Source organism: Amblyomma americanum, chromosome 5 (genome assembly GCF_052857255.1).
Source record: "Amblyomma americanum isolate KBUSLIRL-KWMA chromosome 5, ASM5285725v1, whole genome shotgun sequence".
Taxonomy (NCBI): Eukaryota; Metazoa; Arthropoda; class Arachnida; order Ixodida; family Ixodidae; genus Amblyomma; species Amblyomma americanum.
Genome location: NC_135501.1, coordinates 153,068,757 through 153,089,815, shown reverse-complemented (window position 1 = coordinate 153,089,815; position 21,059 = coordinate 153,068,757). Strand labels below are relative to the sequence as shown.

Below are 21,059 nucleotides of genomic sequence, written 5' to 3'. Positions count from 1 at the left end.
CTGGAGAAGTCAGGGCTGTCATTAAAATTTAATCGGTTCATTGTGGAAAATCTAAGATGGTCACAATTGCGTAGCCAGAAACGCAAGGGTAATGAGAAAAAATAACACATGTGGTCTTTTATAGCATGGCGCGTATTTTCCAAATGTGATCGTTTGGCTACTCGAGGTTATAACAGCTGTCTAAGCACTTGCCCTGGCTTGCCTGCATGCTTGCTTTGTTTGCATGAAATATTTTTAATTTATTTTTAGCAAAACCTCTGAATAAACCTTGAGTAAGCTTTGACTCAATGTCATCATTCAGTGAGATTCCAAAATGCTTGCGGTGCTAAAAAAAAAGATAGAGGCTATAATCACTTCTTGTAGTGAAATCTCAGAACTGGATCAAAGGTTGAAATTCTGCAACTGGGATGTTGATGATTGATTTTGAACAAGCCGGATAATTGTAGATTTCTTTTAGTGCGCTACCACTTATAGTGGCCATTCCCTGCATTTAGTGGTTGTCTGTTTGTGTGCTTGCCTGAAGCCGGTTTTGAGGCAGGCTACTCACCTTTGCCCACCGAGGGTGGGTTGTGAGCATGACTTGGGTTGCCTGGGCTGGGTTGTGATTCAGGTTGCTCTTCCCAAGCAGTCTCCCACGATTAATTGAGCTGCCACCTGACATGGTGGGCAGGCTGCTTATGCTCACATGCCCACCGAGGCATGTGAGCATGAGCAAAAGCAACCTGGATCACAACCCAACCCGGGCAACCCAAGTACCCCCGATGGCAGCACCTGCCATATAGAAGGGCAATGGCGCATCGCTTGACCGCTGCACCTCTGTACCAGGAGTGATAAGAAGACTCCCAGGCATTTATGAATGTAGACATTGACCAGTTCTGCATATATGGTCATTAACTCTCATTATCGCTATCCGAACAACTGCCATCTGTGAACACTGGATCTGAACTCCGGAACGAAAGTGAAAACCGAACTTCTAGCACACCTAACTTGTATTTGGCCTAACTACGCTAATCGACCATAATTTTTTTTCTTTTCTTGTTCTGAAAAAGTGAACGTGGTTGCAGGTATGGGAATCGCATTCCTCTGCCTCCATCGCCTTTTTTGGCCGCACGGCAGCTGGAGAAGTGGCGTTCGACGTAGACATGACCAACCTTGCGGACGCTCTCTACCGTCGCCTGGCACAGCTGCCATCGGAAGTTGTTCGAGTCTGCTCTGGGGTCAAGGTGGGGACGACTTCCACATTTCATTTTACAGCGACAGCTGTTAGTGGCACCAACTCCTGGATTCATAACATTGGCATAGATGTTCTCTCAAGGAAAGATAGTGAGGAGATAGGAGAGTAGAAAGAAGGAGAGCGTGTGATAGCCTTGACGCTGCGGTACGTGTTCTATGTTGCTCGCATTTGGTGACCTTGTTTTCAACGCACACATAGGAAAACGTAACAGCTGTCATTAGGGTCTCGCAGTGCACAGCATAACTTGGACATTTGTCAGTTTTTTCAACAAACATCCATGCAGATCTCATGTTAGTGGCATCTAAATCTAAGATGTTTTGCTACACTGAATCTTACGTTGAAATGCAGTGTTAGGAGGATTAGCTGCAACATTCAAACACTTGTCATCAAGGCAAAGGCAGCTAGACTTAACCTGTCGAGAGTCGTCTCGTTTTATTTGATTCTAAAATGCGATTTAGGCTCATAATTTACTGCATGGGTTCTGGTCGCCCACCACAATATACCTTAGCCCTGGTATACAGATTTTTGTGAGAAGCTCTAGAGACGGCACATGGCTGGTTCCGCAAATGCTGACCTTGTAATCAGGACTGTTAGCAAAATTTTCAAAACGTAGCTGAGGAGCTGAGAAAGTAACTACTGCTTTGTTTTGAAGGACAGTGAGAAGAATGCATGTTGAGTTTGATTGCCTGGTTGCAACGATTATTTCATTAAATGGCTGTTTTAAATGAGCCATGCTATTGTAACTTTTTCATTTTTGATGCATGTTAACTGTGTGCCTTACAGGTGGTCAACTATGAGCTGCCAACTTTAGAGCGTCATGACCCGGTGGACCCTTGTCCTCCAGTTCGAATCCACGTGCTAGGAGAAGACAAGCCGCTGGAGACCTCCCTGCTGGTGCGGTTCTGCTGTTAAATGTATTCCTTTGCATGCAGAGAAGCATAATAATGGAAATGCAAAAACCTGTTGTTGTGCTGATGAATGCTCATTGCTCTTTCCAATGCTCTTGTTATGGGTATAAAAGTCGAAGTTTACTGCTTGAAAAGTGTATAAGAGTGGCCGCTTCCTGCATTTCGTCGCGATCAGTTCGGTAACAACTTCGTTCAAAACCTCCCTTAATTCAAACTTCACGACACGGCTGGAAACTTAGTGTCTGGTGCTTACAACTGCAGCACTGGTTGACAGAGTAATTACTAGTATCTTTGATTGGATCGCAGCTATGTCTTCTGGAGCTCTTCTGAAATTTGGATTTAATGCCTGCTGCCGCAAAAGTTGCCAATTTAAATGGCAATGCAGGTGTAGCTAGGAATATGCTGCAGCTAATTCTTTGTGCTAGAAGAAGCAGTGTTTATTGTACGTTGTCTGTGGTGAGGAGATGCTGTGGTGCACGGTGCCATTGTGCACATGTCATGTGCCAACCATGGATGTCACCATCTACGCACTTTGAAGTTCGAACTGAAGACCCGTTTCTTCAGATAGAGCCATCGCTAGCTCTTTTTGATCTTTGTGTGTTCCTTTACTGCTAGCCTTTCATGGTGCATAGTTGCTTAGAAAGGTGAAATCAGGGAGAATTTTTAATTGTAGACGTGGAAATATAGCATCATGTGTTTGTCTTTACCAAAATGCTCCAGTATCTGAGTCGGGTCTGTGAATCAGCGGTATTGGAGTGGTGAACGAAAAAGTTGCAACCACTTTCGTTTCTGTATAAGGTCATAGCTTTGGAGTTTTTGCAGAATCACTACAGCAGTGATCATTTCTTTGCCATGTGACTGAATAAGCCATGGCTGCATTAACAGGCAACCAACAATTGTCAAGGGGTTTTATCTGCTACCTTGCATTTTGTTGCATGCTGACAACAGATGCCAAAGCTTTTGGGGACCATAACCTGAATGGATTGTTGCTGTAAAAAAAAAACTTGTGCTGCAGGTGGGAGCAGATGGCTTCAACTCGCAAGTCCGCAAGAGCATGGGCGTGAGATGCCTCCAGTGGAACTACAACCAGAAGTCCATCATAGCCACAGTCAAGCTGTGCGAGGTGTGTTGCCTCTCATCGCTCCACCACTCACTTTGTCATGTTGCCTTCCAGTTTAATCCAATTACAGTGGCTGTGAGGTCCTAAATTTTCCATTGGTAATGGTGTACAGCTAGTAAGGGCACTATGCTGGAAACGTTGAGGGGCATCGATTTTAAGGTGTCATCTTCAGTTCTCGGATTCATTTATATGTGTGTTCGTGTTTGCATTATACAGTAAGCATCTTTTGGTCTTTACAGGAGGCAGACAAGCAAGACAATAAAATTAAGAAGACAAAAAGTTGTAAACTAAAATGTGAGGCTTGGACTTAATTTTCTTTACATGTATTCTAAGGTCAGTATTCTTATCACTCATTAGTAACAATAATAGTAGGCTTAATTATTGTTAGCAATTATAACACTGGATAGTGTAGCCTTTGTAGAATTGCAACTATATTACGTAAATGAAAACATCCCTGGTACTGGCTTCCCTTTGTAGCACTTGCTGTGTGCAGTAATGGTGTAGAGATGAATGTGAAAATTTCTATGCCTATTTTCTTCCTCCAGCTGGCATGTGCCAATCGTGTGATCGAATTTTTTTCATGCGAGTGTTGTGTTTCTTAAATTGCTCTACTGTCTTGCATTAGTAAAGTGTCCAGAGGATGCAGGTTCTTGTGGCCTTTTACTGTATCGTAACAATGCCATTGGCACTTGTCACTCTACTAAATAGGAATCATTTTAGGCTAGAATGTTGATCAATTAGCTTTGAAATATTTCTCACTACAGTTTGAGATTGTCCTGTATCAATAAGTGATTGCATCCTAATGACTAAACAGCTACTAGACACCTTTAGCATATCGCATGTGGCGTTACCGTTACCGGAGTGCCGGCTGTGTGCGCACCATCAGTGGACATGCGCAGATCGCCTTGAGGGCGCCAGATGGCGCCAGGTCCCCGGCAGCTGCACAGGCATCTGTCACATCAAGACCAGTGAATCTGTGCGCACTGGTGGTGGGCGGGTTCCTGGTACTCCATTAATAGTAATGTTAAATGTGATACAAGGTATGCTAAAGGTGTCTACTTTCAATAAGTTACAGAAGGCAAAGAAATGAAAGAAGTTAGGCTGCATGTGTTTGTCGTGAGGGGATAGTTTGGGAAGCAACAAAATCTCATCTCTTGGATTGAACGATCTGCTTGATATCCGAATCTGAAATTCTGTTATATGCAATGTAGTGTCATTTTGTGCAGTGTGTGCGAAAGGCTCGTGTTTCATTTTTCTGTTCCTCAACTTCTACTGCATTGTCCCTTTTGTTTTTCTCCGGATTGTTGGTCTACAGAGCTGCAGTGTTGGCTTGGTTTCATGTGGAAGATAAATTTACTACTTTTGAAAACTTTGCGACTGCTGTGAGTGACATTCTTGCCAGTTTCCATTCTTTTGTATCTCTTGCTGCAGCCGGTGGACAACTCGGTTGCCTGGCAACGGTTCCTGCCTCATGGAGTGGTTGCCTTGCTCCCAGTGAGTAATCTGTTGACATCATCAAAAGTATTTTATGCTTGTTAATGTGGAAACTACTGTAAGCACTTTGCTATGCATCTGCTTCTGTGAATTGAAAATGCATTTATGAGAAGGGCGTACTTTCAACATGCTCAGATCCTTTGCCCTGTAGCCGCTATTGTGGCTCACTGGTTATGGCAGTCGGCTACTGACCCGAAAGATGCGGGTTCGATCCTGGTCGCGGCAGTCGAATTTCGATGGAGGTGAAATTCTAGAGGCCCGTGTACTGTGCAGTGTCAGAGCACATTAAAGAACCCCAGGTGGTCGAAGCTTCCGGAGCCCTTCACTAAGGCATTTCTCATAGCCTCAGTCACTTTGGGACGTTAAACCCCAATAAACCATAAACCAAATCTTTGCCCTATTTGGCAAGAGAGCGCACATTGTCAAGTCTCTGCAGGTGGACATGAACACGCCACATGCTTGTGGGTTCTACAGTTGGTCTTTTGGTCTCTCTGAATTCGTTAACCCTAGTATTATTTGGTTGTGTTGTGTTTGCCCTTTCTTGCAGCTGGACTCTGAACACTCCTCACTGGTGTGGACAGCGCGCTCGGACCTGGCGGACAAGCTGATGCAGCTGCCTGAAGACAGCTTTGTCGATGCCCTCAACAAGAGTATCGTGAGCTATTAACCTTATTTCTTCTTGCGGTCTCAAGCTGCTCGCTCGAAATCTAATAGTGTTATGAGTACACATCCTTTGTAATGTTCAAACACTTCCGGTGTAATACAATCCAACCTTGCTATAGCTAACAAGGAAAATAGTTCTACATACAGCGGAAATTCAGAATACAAAATTTTGTCAATAATGCACGTGAGAGCAGCACAATTTAGTTACTGAGGGCATGGCAGCTCAAGCAACTATTACCAAAGTTTTAGCATTGTACCAAAGGCGCTTGCGTCAATTCCGGACGCTGCAAAAAACCGAGCGCTAGTTAGTAAGGTTTATTTCTCCAGACAGCACCACCAGCATAAAACGACGGCAGACCGCACACCAGATAGGGTGGCTTCTCTACATCATAGCCATAGTGCATGAAATTGATACATCGAAGCGAAAGTTATTGTCATTCTTACCACCCCTGTGGCAGCCAAGATAAGTCCAACTTGGTAACTGCACGTGTGCAGCCGAGGCACTGTCGACAGGTGTGAAAGGCGTGAGGACATGCTGACTGCCTGGTTGCGAGCCCTCCACACCGCTATATGTTCTGTGACGCTGTTGGCGAGTGCGAGACAAGCGCAAACCTCAGTGTGAATGCTTGCCCCGCCACTATCATCAGCCACTTGTGTAGTGCAACAAAGTCTGCCTCCTGCCGTCCAATTGGACACCGCTTGGACACTGCTTAGCGCCGATAAGTTTGGTATGTCCATTTGGTGGCCAACTGTGTTTGATATATAGAGTAAAAATTGCGTGTTTGTTAAAATTTGCATTGTTATAGCCTAATTTTTTACTGCGAGAGCAGTAAAGGTGGAATTTTGTGAAAATGCCAGCATTATCTGCGTGAAGATGAGGATTTTCCTCTGTGTGAAGCATCAATGAGTGAAGCCTCCACCCTCCAGAAGTGCCACCTATCAACCACCTCCCCACCACTCCCTCCTAGCGGGGGGGATGGCCACCCACCAACCAATACAGCATAGACCGCTTGTAACGTATACCACGGGAGTCGGGAAAATCCGTATTATAAGCGGTGCTGCGCTGTAACCAAAACGTAGCTTTTCCATGCATTCGCATTTTCGGAATGGCCAACCTACCTTTCAAAGTGCACCTGACAACGCATCAGACGCACAACACTGCAGTCACAGGCTACAAAGAAGTTTATTTGATCTTTATGTCAAAACGTTGTATTGAATGAAAGAACGACTTTATTTTAGTCTGGCGCTGCGACTGAACTGCGTTACTAATGGCTTCGTCCTCAGAAACGGTGAGGCACTTGAGCGCTTGCTCGGTGAGGTTTCTCTGAGCGCAGTAGAGGCACAGTTTGTTGCAACAGTTGAGCACGTCTTTGCATGAAACTTCTGCTGCACTTTCACTCGCTTCGTCGGGCTCATACTCGGACAGAGGCTCATCGCTACCGTGCAATGCTGCCACAATGTCTTCATCTGCGGCAGCTACTTCACACATAAGGCCGTCGGGATTGGCGACAACGAGCTTATCTCGTGCCGGTCCTTGAAATACTGAATACAACCGCTCAATGGGTTGAAACCATCATGCCCCGAAATGTTTGCTTGGCACCTGGCCTTGGCTTGCAGTATAGAGCCACTCACAGGAACACTCTGGGCCCGGACCTCGCGAAACCGTTCAAACAAAGTGGCGACATCTTCATACTTTGACGCATGAATCCGCTTCCTTGCAAGCGACGCGGAGTGTTCCTGCAGCTGTTGTCGCAACTTGTCGCTGTTCTTCCAAATGGCGGACACAGTAACTTCGGCGACAACATACGTTTTTGGCATCGTAACCTTTTTCAAACCACTCTCGACGTTCCTCACAATGCTCTGCTTGGTTTCGAGAGCTTGCCATTTCCTAACTCTCGGAGGAGCAGACGCTATCGGAATTGAAGACAGCCGAGGCTGGTAGACTTGCTCACGTTATTAGCCGACTTGCTGTCAGCTTTTCGCCACACGCCACAACACATACCTCGCTCATGGGCTCAGGCGTGACAAGACGCTGCCGCACGTGCACGTTGTATGAGCAGCGCTTGCAGTGTCATGCCGTGCGCTCGCCGCCACCATGGCCGCTGCTCCAGCATGCTCGTCTGGCCATGCCACCACGTGCTTTCAAGTTTTGTCCAATCAGTGTGCCCAACGGAGGCGCTACAGAGAGTGAAAGAAAAAATGCTTTGCAACTTCTAATTTTTTTTTATATCCTCTCCTGCCTTCAGCCTTGCCTTGAACCACGCTAACAATGCTCCCCTGCCTCACCTGTTGGCCCCTTCTTGCACCGTCTGAGAAGCACGTTCCTTGCACCCGCTGGTACCCATGGACCCACACCGGTACATGGGCTGCCAGGCTTTCCAAAAACCACACTATGCACGGTCTGCTGTTGCGCGCTGCGGCGTATTAAACGGTATGCCAATACATTGAACTCTATGGGAAGCAAAGCAGTTGTCACAAAAAGCCGCATAATTCCCACATTATAAGCAGTTGCATTTTAAATTGTCTGAGCGGTACCTCAATCCACCTTCCCACCCTGCCCCCAACCCACCTTCACCCTCCAGAAGTGCCATCCCCCACCCACATAACTTTACCCTCTAGAAGTGCCACCCACCTACCTTCACCCTGCGCAAGGTCTCCACCCGCTAGAAGCCCATGCAATAGTGTAATGGAAAAGTGACCGTAAAATTGAATTTATGATGCAGTGGGAAAGCCAGCTCTCCTCTAGAAGCATCACTCGCCTGCCACCGCTCCTCACCGCACCAGCCCCCACCACCACATTCAACCCACCTTCTTACTACCCCTCGACGCTCCATAAGAGCCATCCAGTGACCCACTGTCGCACCTCCGCCCGTCTTCAGCCTCCAGAAAGATTCTGTCATGCATGGGAAGCCTCCACTGAGAGTTAAAGCAGTCAGCAGAGTAAGGGCATCAAAGTATTCATGTAGTCGGTAAATGCAACTGCAGTCGCAGCTTTCTTGCATCAGGTTTCATGGTCATCCTGCCATTTTCTTTTTCGCTCTGGAACTCTCTTGGCCTTTTTTGAGTGACTAATGGCAGTGCCTGAAAGCTAAGGGTAGCATTGTTGCTCAGCATGGATACAGCATAATTGTGCAGCAGTGCCTTGTTGCGCAGCTTACCTAAACACGAACCTGCTGCAGTGGCATAGTGGCTCTTGCTGCAGATCCAAAACTCACAGGTTCAAATCTTGGGTGCGGTAGCCTTACTGCAATAGAGGTGAAACGCAAAAGCGCCCGTGCGCTTTCTGGTGTCACTGCACAATAATGAATCCTGGATGGTGGAAATTAATCCGGAGCCCTCCACTGTGGTGTCTCTCATAGCCTATGTGTCAGTTTGGGACAGTGCATTGAACCCCGAAATTTATAGTTTCACCTCAGAAGAGGAAACAGCTTGCATTGGCGAAAATAACGAAGCGCCGACCAAAAGGTGTTGTCAAGATGGAAGGCCGTTTCGACTTCCACACGGAAGTCTTGTTCACTGATGGAAAAATTTCGCACACAAAGCTTAAGTACATTGTGCTAATCGTCGCAGGCATCTAGCGTACGAGGGCGGTAGATTGCCGATGTTACGGTTGAGCGTCTGATCTGTTGTCTGGATAAACAAAGACTCCAGATATTGGCGTGACATCCAGTTTTTCTCACGGCTGATAATTGCCGCTTCTTCCCAAGCGATATCATGCTTCGTGTTTTCAACGTTTTTAGCCAGTGCGTTGGAACAAGAATGATGTCAAGAAAAAGAAGGCTTGTTCCAACGCACTGGCTGAACACGTTGAAAACACAAAGCATGATATCGCTTGGGAAGAAGCGGCAATTATCGGCCGTGAGAAAAACTGGATGTCACGTCAATATCTGGAGTCTTTGTTTATCCAGACAACAGATCAGACGCTCAACCGTAACATCGGCAATCTACCGCCCTCGTACGCTAGATGCCTGCGACGATTAGCTTTGTTTTGTGTACTTTTTCTGTTGTTAATCTATATGTGTCCCACCCCTTATGTAATACCCTCACACGAGGGTCTTTAAGGAAATAAAGTGAAGTGAAGTGAAGTACTGAGCTTTGTGTGCGAAATTTTTCCATCAGTGAACAAGACTTCCGTGTGGAAGTCGAAACGTCCTTCCATCTTGAAAACACCTTTTGGTCGGCGCTTCGTTATTTTCGCCAATGTATTCACCCGACCAGACGAGATTTCGTCGAACCTTAGATTTCAAACAGCTTGCAGTCATGTGTAGCGTTGGGAATACAGTATATAAATTATGCAGTGTTCTTTCAGGAAACGATGTCGTCTTAGCTAGAAGCTAGCATGCAAATAGTTTTGGTTCTCTGTCTTTTCTGTTGCAGTGGGGCACAGGCAGGCACATGCCACTAGTCGACACAGCGCTCTCCACACTCACATCAGTGCTTCAGAGGCTTGGCATCGGTAAGTGTGACGTGTCGAAGCAGGAAGATTGATCTGCATTGATGATTAAGGGTGCAGGAAAACGAGCAGTGCTTGCAGGTAACCTGCCAGTCGCAGATGATGAGAACAGTGGTATGGGCCATTTTGTTTGATAGCTCATGGACACAACCATCAACTGATAATGAAGTCCTTAATCAGCTTTATGATATAAAGGTGGAAGTTTCAGTCAGTATGCTGCTGAGTACTCAATGCTTTTCTTAGTGCCCACATATGTGTTGAGTGGGTACAGTTAAGCTGTTCAAGGCGGATTCACACGATGGACCATTGGCCTGCAGACCACCACGGACCATGTGTCACGTGCCGTCGTCTCAGTTCAGCTGCTCGAGGTTCGCACTTGCCCATGATGTTGAACATAGCATGGCAAAACCATGTGCATGCCTAATCCGCTTGTCGCCACCTGCAGAGAGGAAGGTCAAGGAGGGGGATGATGGTTGGATTAGACATGCGTGCTACCTTTCTACTTGCATGGGCCAGGCACGGACCGCATGGACCAAATGTGGGATGCCGCAAGATGCCTGGTTTGCGGGCTAGTGGTCTGTCTTGCGAGTCCACCATTAGCACTGTGAAAATTTCTGTGTTAATAACCAAACAACATTAAAGTGACTGTAGCGTCATCAACTGAAGATAAGATTGTCCATGCAGAGCATAAGACACGAGTGTTGCTGTGCAAACCTTAAACAGAAAAGGCAAATGCCCACAGAACAGCAGATGGCTTCTAGCAACTCTGCTTTGTTGTGAAATGCTACCATGAGCAGTGCTTACAATCTGAGTAGTTCATCAACAATTCCTCATGTGCATTTAGCTCTTCTCGGGAATGTGACGTGGGTGCAGTAAAGGTTTTGAATGCATCCACAGGATTTGAAATAAGAGAGCAACTGCCATTAGGACCTCATTGAACATAGCCATAGGGCTGGTATGGATGTATGGCTCAGGTTTAAAATTTATCGGATTGTTAGTATTGTCCTATTTGAAATTGACTGCCCCTCTGAAGATTCGCACATGTTGTGCTATTAGAATGGAGGTGCACGAGTGTTATGCCTTTCAAGAAGTTCCTACACTCTCACACATGCTGCATACTGGGGCAATCATTTGTCTGGCCGCTAGAACACTTTCACAGAAAAAGGGTCTCTGTCCAAGTTCTACAGTAAATTGTAATGAATCGCTGCTGACGAAAATTGAACACGATAGCTAGGCGGGCAAAGTTGGTGATACTACATGTTCAAAAATAACAGCGCGAAAAATAGAGTTGAAAGGAGTGAAGAACACAGAACAAGTTTTTCTCCCCTTTCGTCTCTGTTTTTCTCATTGTTATTTGTTAACTAAAATTGAATTGGTGCTGTTTCTGCCAGCGTTAATTTTTTCTTCAGTGACCTGCTCGAGTACATTGTACTACTAGACTCGCTTATTCTGAGTGAAGAATGTGACTGCTTAGCGTGGCTAAGAACCAACTTCGGCACCTTTTTCACGGCCGCGCACAATGTGTGCAGTATTCTTATTTCTTGCTTGCATTAAGTTTAGTACATTTCTGGATTTTGTGATTGGAATCGCCGTAATTTTTTAGTTTCACTCAGTCACTGCAGAGGTGAGCACCTTTGAAGTATTGATTTTAACAGTTTATTCATTTGCAAAGTAATTACGTACCCAGTCTTTCAGCAGACACTTGCAGATGTTCCCAAATGGAGGATTTGAAATGAAACGAAAACCTTTTCAGGAACAAACGGTCAGCTGTGGCAGGTGTCGGTTATTCTGAAAATCACGCTAATTTAGCTAGTATCGCATTGACAAAATTTTACTGATGAAATTATAAATTAGTAGTCTGCTTGTTAGGGCCAATAGAAAGTTTGTAGCCACATGAGTACAGTGTATCATTGCTTGGTGCAAGAAATGGGATAGTCATCGGCAGCCACACGGCCCCTGTTTTTGAGAGTGACGAAGCAAAAGAAAGTGCATGCCACAGTACAGTAGTGCAGGTGGTTAGGCACTGCAACACACCATCACCGGATGTTGCATTTGTAGTGAACTTCCATGTACCTCATGCGCTCAGTTTTGAATTTGCGTGGAAAAATGCACCAGATTTTATTGCATTTCAGGGCTTTAAGAGAGCGACCTTTTCTTCATTTCAGAAAATCTGAGATAGCATCATCTTGTCCTTGATCCTTGAATAAAAACTTGCGATTGTCCCTAACCGCCAGAGGTTGCAATTTTTAAAACTTAATTAGTAAGCTTTGGTTAACTGCACCCGCTCTAGTGGCTCAGTGATTGGGGCCGCGGCTACTGATCCGGAGTACCCGGGTTCAAACCTGACCGCGGCGGCTGCGTTTCGATGGAGGCAAAATTCGTGTGCTATGCGATGTCAGTGCACGTTAAGATCCCCAGATGGTCAAAATTATCCTTTCTTCTTTCGCTCCCTCCTTTATCTCTTCCCTTATGGTGTGGTTCAGGTGTGCCCTGAGATGTGAGGCAGATACTGCACCATTTCCTTTACCCAAAAACCAATTTTCATTTTCATTTTATTGGTTAACTGGCATTCATTGCAGCTGGCTCCTGAAAAAGAGTTTCTGTTATTTTAACCACCTTATTGTTAAGAAATTTTTAGAGTTTTCGTAGAAACACACTGTGTAAATTAGTAATGCACTTCGTGACAGTTACTACAATTTCTGTTCATCGTCACGCCGAGCTGAAGATGCGAGGGCTACCTAATTCTCCGGCTCGATTTTTTTTTTTTACTTTCCTCGTCACACGGTGTTCAACAGCGCCTCCTCCCAGCAGTGACGCTCCGATGCACATTCTTTCACTGGTGCCAGGCAGCCGGGCTACTTTCCCGCTCGGCCTCAGCTACGCTGCACACTACGTGCTACCCAGGGTAGCCCTCATTGGGTGAGCATTTGTTGCTTCAATGCTGTTTCCTTACTTGTAGCAGTTCGAGGGCATGAAGATGAGGTGTTCCATGGAGAGGCATGACCACACTACTAATGGGGTTGAAGCACGTAATTCGATTTGCACTTATAAATGCACGATTATTAACAACACTCGCATTTAATTTTTCAGCAATTTGAAATTTATTTTTTCTCGGAAGACTGCAGACATATTTGTGTACACTGATCATTTTTGTTGAGGTGTGAAAATGCCAAATTTGTGGCTGTGAAGTGACTGTTAATAATAATGACAATTGGTTGCAAGTTGAATACTTTCAAACAGTTTCTGATAATATTGCGACTAGTTGCAATTGAAAACAAACAGAGGTATTGAATACAAGAAGGGGGCGAGGGAGTTGCAGTAGTAATTATGTTTTATAGGCTAATAACTTGTGTGCACTTCTTTCAATTACACGATAGTATTCAATGAAAAAAATAATCTGAGAGATTGACTCAATGCCTGCACGGCAAGAGTGTTTACTGATTGTTGTTATGAAGCTTGATAAGCTAGCAATATACATAGTATTTCCTTCTGGACTCAATGTCTGCATGGCAAGAGTGTTTACTGATTGTTGGTAGGAAGCATGATAAGCTAGCAATATAGTATTTCCTTCCTGGCATAATCATATCTGAACTAGGTTGCTATCTGTTGGGCATTGCTCGGTGCGTCTCTTGCAAAACGCTGCATACTGCTCACGAAACAAAGGGCATCAACTTCAAATACAGTGCGGGTAAGGTTATCCCTTCCGCTATACCTCAATGACGCCTGAGGACAAAGCATTGGCTGCGGATTGCGATAGCATGTCGAATGTTCTCAACGAGATGTAGCCCGATTGGGCCTCACAAATTGATTTTACTGCACTGCAAGCCGCGTTGAGGGGGGGGGGGGGGGGGGCATAAATGCTGCCACTAACTGAAGGCGCAAAAGAAACTGCGCTGTGCAAGACTCAGTTTGTAGTCTGTCTCCAGATCTTTTGTTTGCATCATCTACATTTTTTGCTTGCTTCCTTTGTTTTAAAATAGCCACTTTCTAGGTTGTAATAGACGAAACTTGCGCAGTATGAAGGCTCTTGCTGCAAAATAACGCCCGTGGGCCATAACTTCATCCTTTTTGCTACTCTGCCAGAGCCGTCAGCGTGCACATCGTACCTCTTATTCTGTTGATCAGAAATGATGTTAGCATTAGGTCCCACTTGCGTTCTTTACCAGCGCGTTAATAGCCAGTCATCTCACAAAGCAATGACGTGTCGCTTGATGCTGCAGATCATTTTATGGTCTGGGAGCGCATAGTGGCTGCAGCGACGTTTAAAAGGCAACTGCCGCAATATTTGACTGCAAGCTTAGGTCAACAAAAAATTTCTTAGAATGTTTAGGAGGTTTGAATATTTCGAATAGTAAAGCAGCAGTGCGAATCGAATCAAAGAGCAAATACTCTTAGCAAACTACCGTATTTGCTCGCATAAGTTGTGTCCTCACGTATTTTGCGTAACACTTAATTTATTACACTGATTTATGAAAACAAAACTAACTCTCACATTTTGCTCTCCATGCTACACAAGCACTCCAGTGTGCATGTGGGTGCGCTAAGAACAGAAGATTGCCGTGGCCGCTTGCGACTACGAAATGTGCGTGATTGGCAAGGGGAGGCCACTCTAAGGAAGATGACTCTGGCAAGGCCAAGCCGAAGCAAAATCATACCTGCAGTGCATAGTAAATATGGCCAGCACTATTGGCTTTTCTTGGGGCAAGTGCACCAGATTTGGGCGTGAGAACTAGCGTGCCTCTATTGCACTGATCTGCTGCATGAGCAGTTACCTCCAGAGCGTGCATTGCACCAGAATCTGCAACTGCCGAACCGTTGGCTGTTCGGTTTGCTGCACATGAGGGTGCTGTGTTATCGCCTCGTATCTCCATTTGCCTCTGATGGCTGGCTTTGCAATTGTATCATTCCGCGTTCTGTGCTTTGAGTTGCGCGGGTGCTGTCATGCCATTCTACAGGAAACTACTACATAACTTGCGAAGCAGGGGAGGTTGTGTCACCCATATTTGAGTCGGCTTTTTTTGGGGGCCAGACAAAGAGAGGTGCAGGTGGAGGGGTCGGCTTGTAGGGCAATATTTGTAGTTCTTTTAGGAGGTGCTCATGAAATCTATGCTTAATTTGGGCGCCTTCTTTTTGAAGGCCTAATATTAAGAAAAAATAAGTGCTCAAGTAAATACGGTATTTGAAATTTCGAACATTCACACACCTCTCGAACATATTTTCTCGCAGATCTTTTTCGTATGAATTGTTTTTATAATAAACCTTAGCTTTTTTTTTCATGCCATAAAGTTGTTGTGAACATTGGCGAGGGGGGAGGGGGTTGATGGTGTCCACTCTGAAAGTAAACTCTCTGTCAAATGTCGTCAGGCCATTTGGTCATGTGGGTTGCTTTTCAGTACTGTGGGGCCTTCACTGTAGGGTTCGAATGCAAAGAATGTTAACTCCAGGTTGTTTGAGAAGCTTCAACATTTTTGAAACATCATATTGAAATAAATTTTAGTTCAGCATTTTATGCAAACAGTAAAAAAATCAACAGAGAGTTCTTTGAAATATTGAAACCTAAAAATTTATTTCTTTGGCGTATGCAGCGATGCGGCGCACCGGGTACACCCAATGGCTGGCCAGGGTGCGAACCTGGGATTTGGCGATGCCCAAGAATTGGCCCAACTCTTGGTCGAGTCAGTGTATAACGGAGAGCCAATAGGTAAGAGAAAAAGATTTGTTCATTTTTTTGCTCATCTATTTTGCCTTCCTTTGCCTTGCACAAATTACCCCATTCTGTCTAATACAATGCCCAAACTTGCCACAGCCTCAGCTGAGGCTAGCAGTATGTTGTTAATGATATTGTTACGCGGTGGCAAGCCAAGGAAAGCATGACATGATGACAGAATGAAGATAGATTTAATGGCTCAAGGGCCTAGCGCGAGCACTCCGTCTCGCGCCACTGCCCTCTTCTTCGTCTTCATAACATGACCCCGGTCCTCGGAGCGGTCGCCCCGATCGATTGCTTGAATTACGAATGGTGAGGTGACTATGAGGATGATCAGGAAGGATAGAAGAAGATGAAAGGCTTGCCACCAAGATGAAGGAGATGATCTGGTGGACGGTTGCCCCCGGAGCTTCAGGTCCAGCGGTCGGTCACCCACTGCCGAAGGTCAAGGGCTGAGGGATCGCCGCACAGCCTGGGCGGGGGTGCCGTCTTGGTTTGGGTCGTAGTCGGGTCATCGTACGTCAGGTCCTGGTCGTCGTGTCTTGTGTTCGGGGCTGGGGACGGGGCGGGGGAAAGCGGCTGGTCGGTTCTGGTCAGTTCGAGCTGGGGTTGAGCCGGGCGGCGGAGCCCAGGTCCCCTCGGCCGACGACGAAGGCGAGCAGAAGGCGGCGATGCTCCGGGGACTAGGATGACGATGAGTACCCAGCACCTCACACCAAATGTTACGCGGTGGCAAGCCAAGGAAAGCACGACATGATGACAGAATGAAGATATGATTTAATGGCTCAAGGGCCTAGCGCGAGCACTCCGTCCCGCGCCACTGCACTCTTCTTCGTCTTCATAACAATATAAATAAAAATACACATAGTCAGGTCCTTCACAAAATAAATGACCGTCCTACATGCTGTAAGGTGGGGTTTTGTATGTCAGGGAGTATACCTCATTAGTATTCAAGCAAGAACCAGTTTTTACACTACCTCCAGCTGTCTGTTGCAAGTGCACATTGGGTAAATATTGATCTGCCAGATGAAATTTTTGTTTGTGCTCTCAAGCTGAGTGCACATCAAGGACAGCATTGGCTCCTTGATGCTGACACTGTGTTGAATTTCACCTTTGATCACACTGTGCGACATGCAGAGTTCAGCAAAAGGCTGAAAATCAGCGATTGCTAATGATTTTTGGGTCTGGTTGTGGCTTAATTAACAATTATTGCTTCGTGACACAAACTAGAATGTGTTGGAACATTGCAGCAGCCTTTGAGAAAATTAGAATTTCTGGCTCTTTCTTGTGGAGCCCCTCTTTGGCTTGTACTTCAGTATTAAAGTTTTCTGCAACCATCCTTGATGCGTTCAGTGCATGGGTTGTGGTACTGCACGGGAGCACAATTATAGAATGCAGGAGTTGCCTCAAGATGGCACTGCCTACTGCCTTTTCTTGGCTGGTGACCTACTCTAACTTTAGCTATCTTCTTGCATGCAGTCTTCTGCAACAAGTGGCAATGCTTGCTTGAAAACAAGCTACCTACTGACATATAAGTTAAAGCACTGTTCCAGCAACTCCTTCCAGACGTTACCCACTTGATAATGATGGCTTGAATAGTAAGTTTTTAAACCTAGTGCGGTTGAGGTGTCCACGCAGAAGTGAAGCAGTTACTGCATCTTTCCTCTCAAAACTAATCTTCATATTTTTGCAACTGGTATGTGTTAAACCACAGGAGCAGCTGCTAGGAGGTCAGCAGCTGTGGTGGAAAGCTCAGGCTCTGATCAAAGGTACAGCTGACATGCAACAAAAAATTGACACGTTTTGTCACTCTTCTGAATAACTAAGTGCTTCAGCCGTAGATTTTTTTCTGGTTACATGCCCGCTGACTGTTCCCTCTGGCATCTCTTGTAATTGTAGTATTATGGAAACCTTTGTTTAGTGCCTGCTGATGGACAGTTCAGGACTAGGCAGTTAACACTGACTTCCTTTACCACAAGATTATGTGCAAGGGAAACTTAACCAAGAGTATTGGTCAAATGTTTAGGGGAATCCCCCAAGGTGGAGTAAATTTGTAATAGCTTTCCTTTGTAGCCGTATCGCTGCACTTGGATGAATGCAAATGAGTAATTACTCCCTAATTATTAGCAAGAGTGACGGAGAACCAGGTGGGTTGATAAAATTGGAAAATTGTTTAGAGTGAAGTAGGTCATACTGGCACTAAAGAGGGTTCGTTTTAGTCACTAGTTGAAGATTTTGCCCTGTGGCAAACTTATCGTAAAAACCGGAATATAGGTCGAACTTTTTTTCAAAAAACCATTGCGAAAAGTCGACCCCCATCTTATATACCGGTCATTGGCGGAAAAACTACGGAAGTCTTGCAACAATAGGCAGCTGAAGTCAACAGCCTCCATCACCATCACCATCAGCAGCAGTGCGGCGTGCACCGCCATTTTGCATTTCCGTTGTTTGGTTAAAGGCTGCTTTTTCACATTTTGTTTCAAAATCAGCGGAAGCCGGCGACAATTCACTGTCACCTTCAAGAAAAACGCTATTGATACGCGGAAGCTCATGGCCACGTGGCGGCACAGCGCGAATTTGGAGTGTCCGAAAAGAGTATTCAGTACTGGCGGAGGCAGAAGCTGCGTATTACAGCTTGCAGCAACCAGAAGAAAACATCATATCGTGGGCGGACCGCAACGTATCCAGAATTGGAAGGAAAGGTTGCGCTGCGTGCAACATCGCTGCCTGTGACTGCCGAATGCATCCGCGTGAAAGCGGTAAAAATCGTGCGTGCCTCTAGACTCACGAGGGCGCAATTCAAGGGCTCGCCATCCTGGGTGCGACGATTCACGAAGAGGAAGGGCTTTGCTTTACAGCGCCGTACTTCTGTGCGCCAGAAACAAACACGCGGGTCGATGGGCGCGCGATACTGTTAAAAAATTGGCTGGGTGTACATATGAGCAGCATTTAAATGAAAATAAGTACTGTCACCATTGTGCAACCTGTCGAGTCGCATTTGTTTCAAGGTGAGGGTGTCTTTCGGTACTTTTTCCATTGAAAAAGATTTTTTTCATTTTTAGAATTGGTTAGTTGGGGGCTCGACCTATATTCCGGTCGAACCTATAGTCGGGTTTTTACGGTAACTTGGATAATCTGATGATGATGGCAACACCCTCGCTTAATGGCATAGTGTGCAGGCAGACCACGGCAGTGGCTAACATCTCCCATTTATGCACACATATATTGAGCACAAAGTGCGTGAGCCACTGATTCGGCAGGGACAAGTTGCAGACTTGATGCTTTGATTCACTGCTTTGGTACGCTTGCATTCTTTGCGCAGTGAGCTTCGACACCCTTCTGCACTACGAGACCCAGCGCCAGCGGCACACAGTACCGTTCCTCCTGGCCATCGAGGCCCTCGTCGGGATGTACCGTTTCAACATGCTGCCCGTGGTGGCTGCCCGCAGTGTGGGACTCCAACTGATCGATGCTTGCGTTGGGCTCAAGGTACGTAGCGCACTGCATGCAACCAGGGTTTCGAATCTGCTGGACTGTCATCCTCCTCAGCTGTCACACTTGTAGTGAGGCGCAACATGGGAAGTTGTACTCTGCTTCATGGTGAATGTTTCTCAGGCTTCTCTTTTTGTGACATTATTTGGCCATCTTACTCATGCCAAAGGCAACATGGAGGTCTACATTTAAATGTTTTAAATGTAGCTTTTGCTAGTTCTGCGTTGAAAGAATAAGTTTCAGTGAAAAAGTTTACAGTAAATTTAAATTCATTATTACCAGGTTGCTAAAAGAAGCGGTTAATGGCTTTTTGTACGTTCTTACACTGTTGCACAATCACACTGCTTGGACATCAACCACTTTCATGGTGTTGCTGTACACCGACGACAGCTGCTTTCATGTACTGCTTGATAGCTGCATTGCTGCACTGCTGTTGACACGTCAGTGACAGGCACACAGGAACGGGAAAAGTCAAAGCGGGAAATGCAGCAAATGGTGGTGCATGAAGCATGCTCCATCTGCCAAGCAGGTGGCTCAAAATGGGGAGAGAATGAGAGGTGGCAGAAAGTCTAACAAGGCAGAGCAAACAGCTTGCCTATTGCAAGGTCTCCACCACAAGGATAGTCTTGAAACTAGCTTTCAACTACTGTTTGCACATTGTGGCTCAGATAAGATAAGAAGGACTAGAGCACCAGTATCCTTGCCCGTGGTATTGGATTAGGGCCAGGAAGCATTTTGCCTTCTTGAGTGCGTTGTTCTCTTTGAAGAGCAGTGTAATGTCTTCCTTTGTCTGCTGTCTTAGCAAAGCTCTATGCCTCTCATGTGCTTCACTATTTCCTGGTAGGGCTGAAGAGACCTGTGTGAGAAGAGCTTCTTAAACCGTAACTGCTAATCATAACAATCATAAGGTGAACGAAATGTAGTAATGGCATGAGCCACATGTGGCTCATATGTTCATGTGTGCATGCAACAGGGATTCTTAGTCCTGCATATAAAGTCTGTTCTCAAAAAGGGGCACTGGGGACGACTCCATAAAACTTCTGAAGTCAAAGCTCGTTAATTCGGAAATCCGATATTTCGAGCTGCTGGCTTTGTACAGGCCAACGCCCATGTAAGTCTATGGCTTCGGATGCTCGTTAGTATGGATTCTGTGGCTCTCACACTGGTTAACTCAAATGTGCTCTCAAATGGAGGCCACGTCTAGATATGACAGGAGTGGCAAGAAAAGAGCTCATTGAAAAAAATGCGCTGTCTCTCTCGTGATCGGCTGCAGGCATAAGCATTGAAATGTTTTGCGATACCGGCGCAGCACATTCTAGAGGCTGAACTTCATTGCAAGCTAAGGTCTCATCTCGGCCAAATGCAACCATCCGCCCGCAGCATGGCTCAGGAGGGTGCCATGTCTCATGCTAGAGTCACTGAAGTCTTTGCCAGAGTACCACATTTCTTCTTCCTGATCATTGCACTACTGCAACCCACTTTGTGGTGCCATGCGTGTCTGCCTCATGACATCGTTACTTTAGGTGATAATATAAAGCCCTACGTAGTTTGCACAGCTCAGATTGACGATATTGGGAACTAACACTTACGTGAAGCAGGAAATGAGAATTTTTGAACCTTGTTTAAGCAGCAGCAGCACTTCGCACACTTATGCAGATCCTAGAGGACCCCCCAGAGGTATTGGAATTGCACCACTTTATGCAATTTAATTGTAAAGGGTCGTTCCACTTATTCTGGCAACACTGTGCCGCGGCAGCCAAATGCCTTCCATGCCTGGCAGCATGAGGAAAACGAATGCGGAACTAGAAATTTTTTAGTTATTCTGTATCGTGCGGAGCCGTGGCTCCATCCGTCGGCGCAGCGCGGAACTCATAAACACCGAGGTGGATGAAGGTTCAGCCCGTGGGCGCAACGCCCAGATTGCATAACGGGCATGGCGGGCTTGCTTTGTATCCTTCGCAGTGCTTGCTGGCTTCGCCCACTACAAG

At 45.9% G+C, this 21,059-nt stretch overlaps 1 protein-coding gene across 3 annotated transcripts in view; it reads left to right on the top strand.

Annotated features, from left to right (window-relative positions):
* The window catches only part of Coq6 (ubiquinone biosynthesis protein COQ6, mitochondrial), a 34,431-nt gene that overhangs the window by 6,355 nt on the left and 7,017 nt on the right, over positions 1-21,059 (top strand). For all 3 annotated transcript variants that reach the window (XM_077665524.1, XM_077665523.1, XM_077665522.1), the window contains exons 4-12: positions 1,065-1,223; positions 2,018-2,128; positions 3,158-3,265; positions 4,694-4,756; positions 5,304-5,411; positions 9,797-9,875; positions 12,668-12,791; positions 15,458-15,573; positions 18,902-19,068. In XM_077665524.1, coding sequence (XP_077521650.1) covers positions 1,065-1,223; positions 2,018-2,128; positions 3,158-3,265; positions 4,694-4,756; positions 5,304-5,411; positions 9,797-9,875; positions 12,668-12,791; positions 15,458-15,573; positions 18,902-19,068 — 1,035 coding nt within the window. The remainder of the gene's footprint in view (positions 1-1,064; positions 1,224-2,017; positions 2,129-3,157; positions 3,266-4,693; positions 4,757-5,303; positions 5,412-9,796; positions 9,876-12,667; positions 12,792-15,457; positions 15,574-18,901; positions 19,069-21,059) is intronic.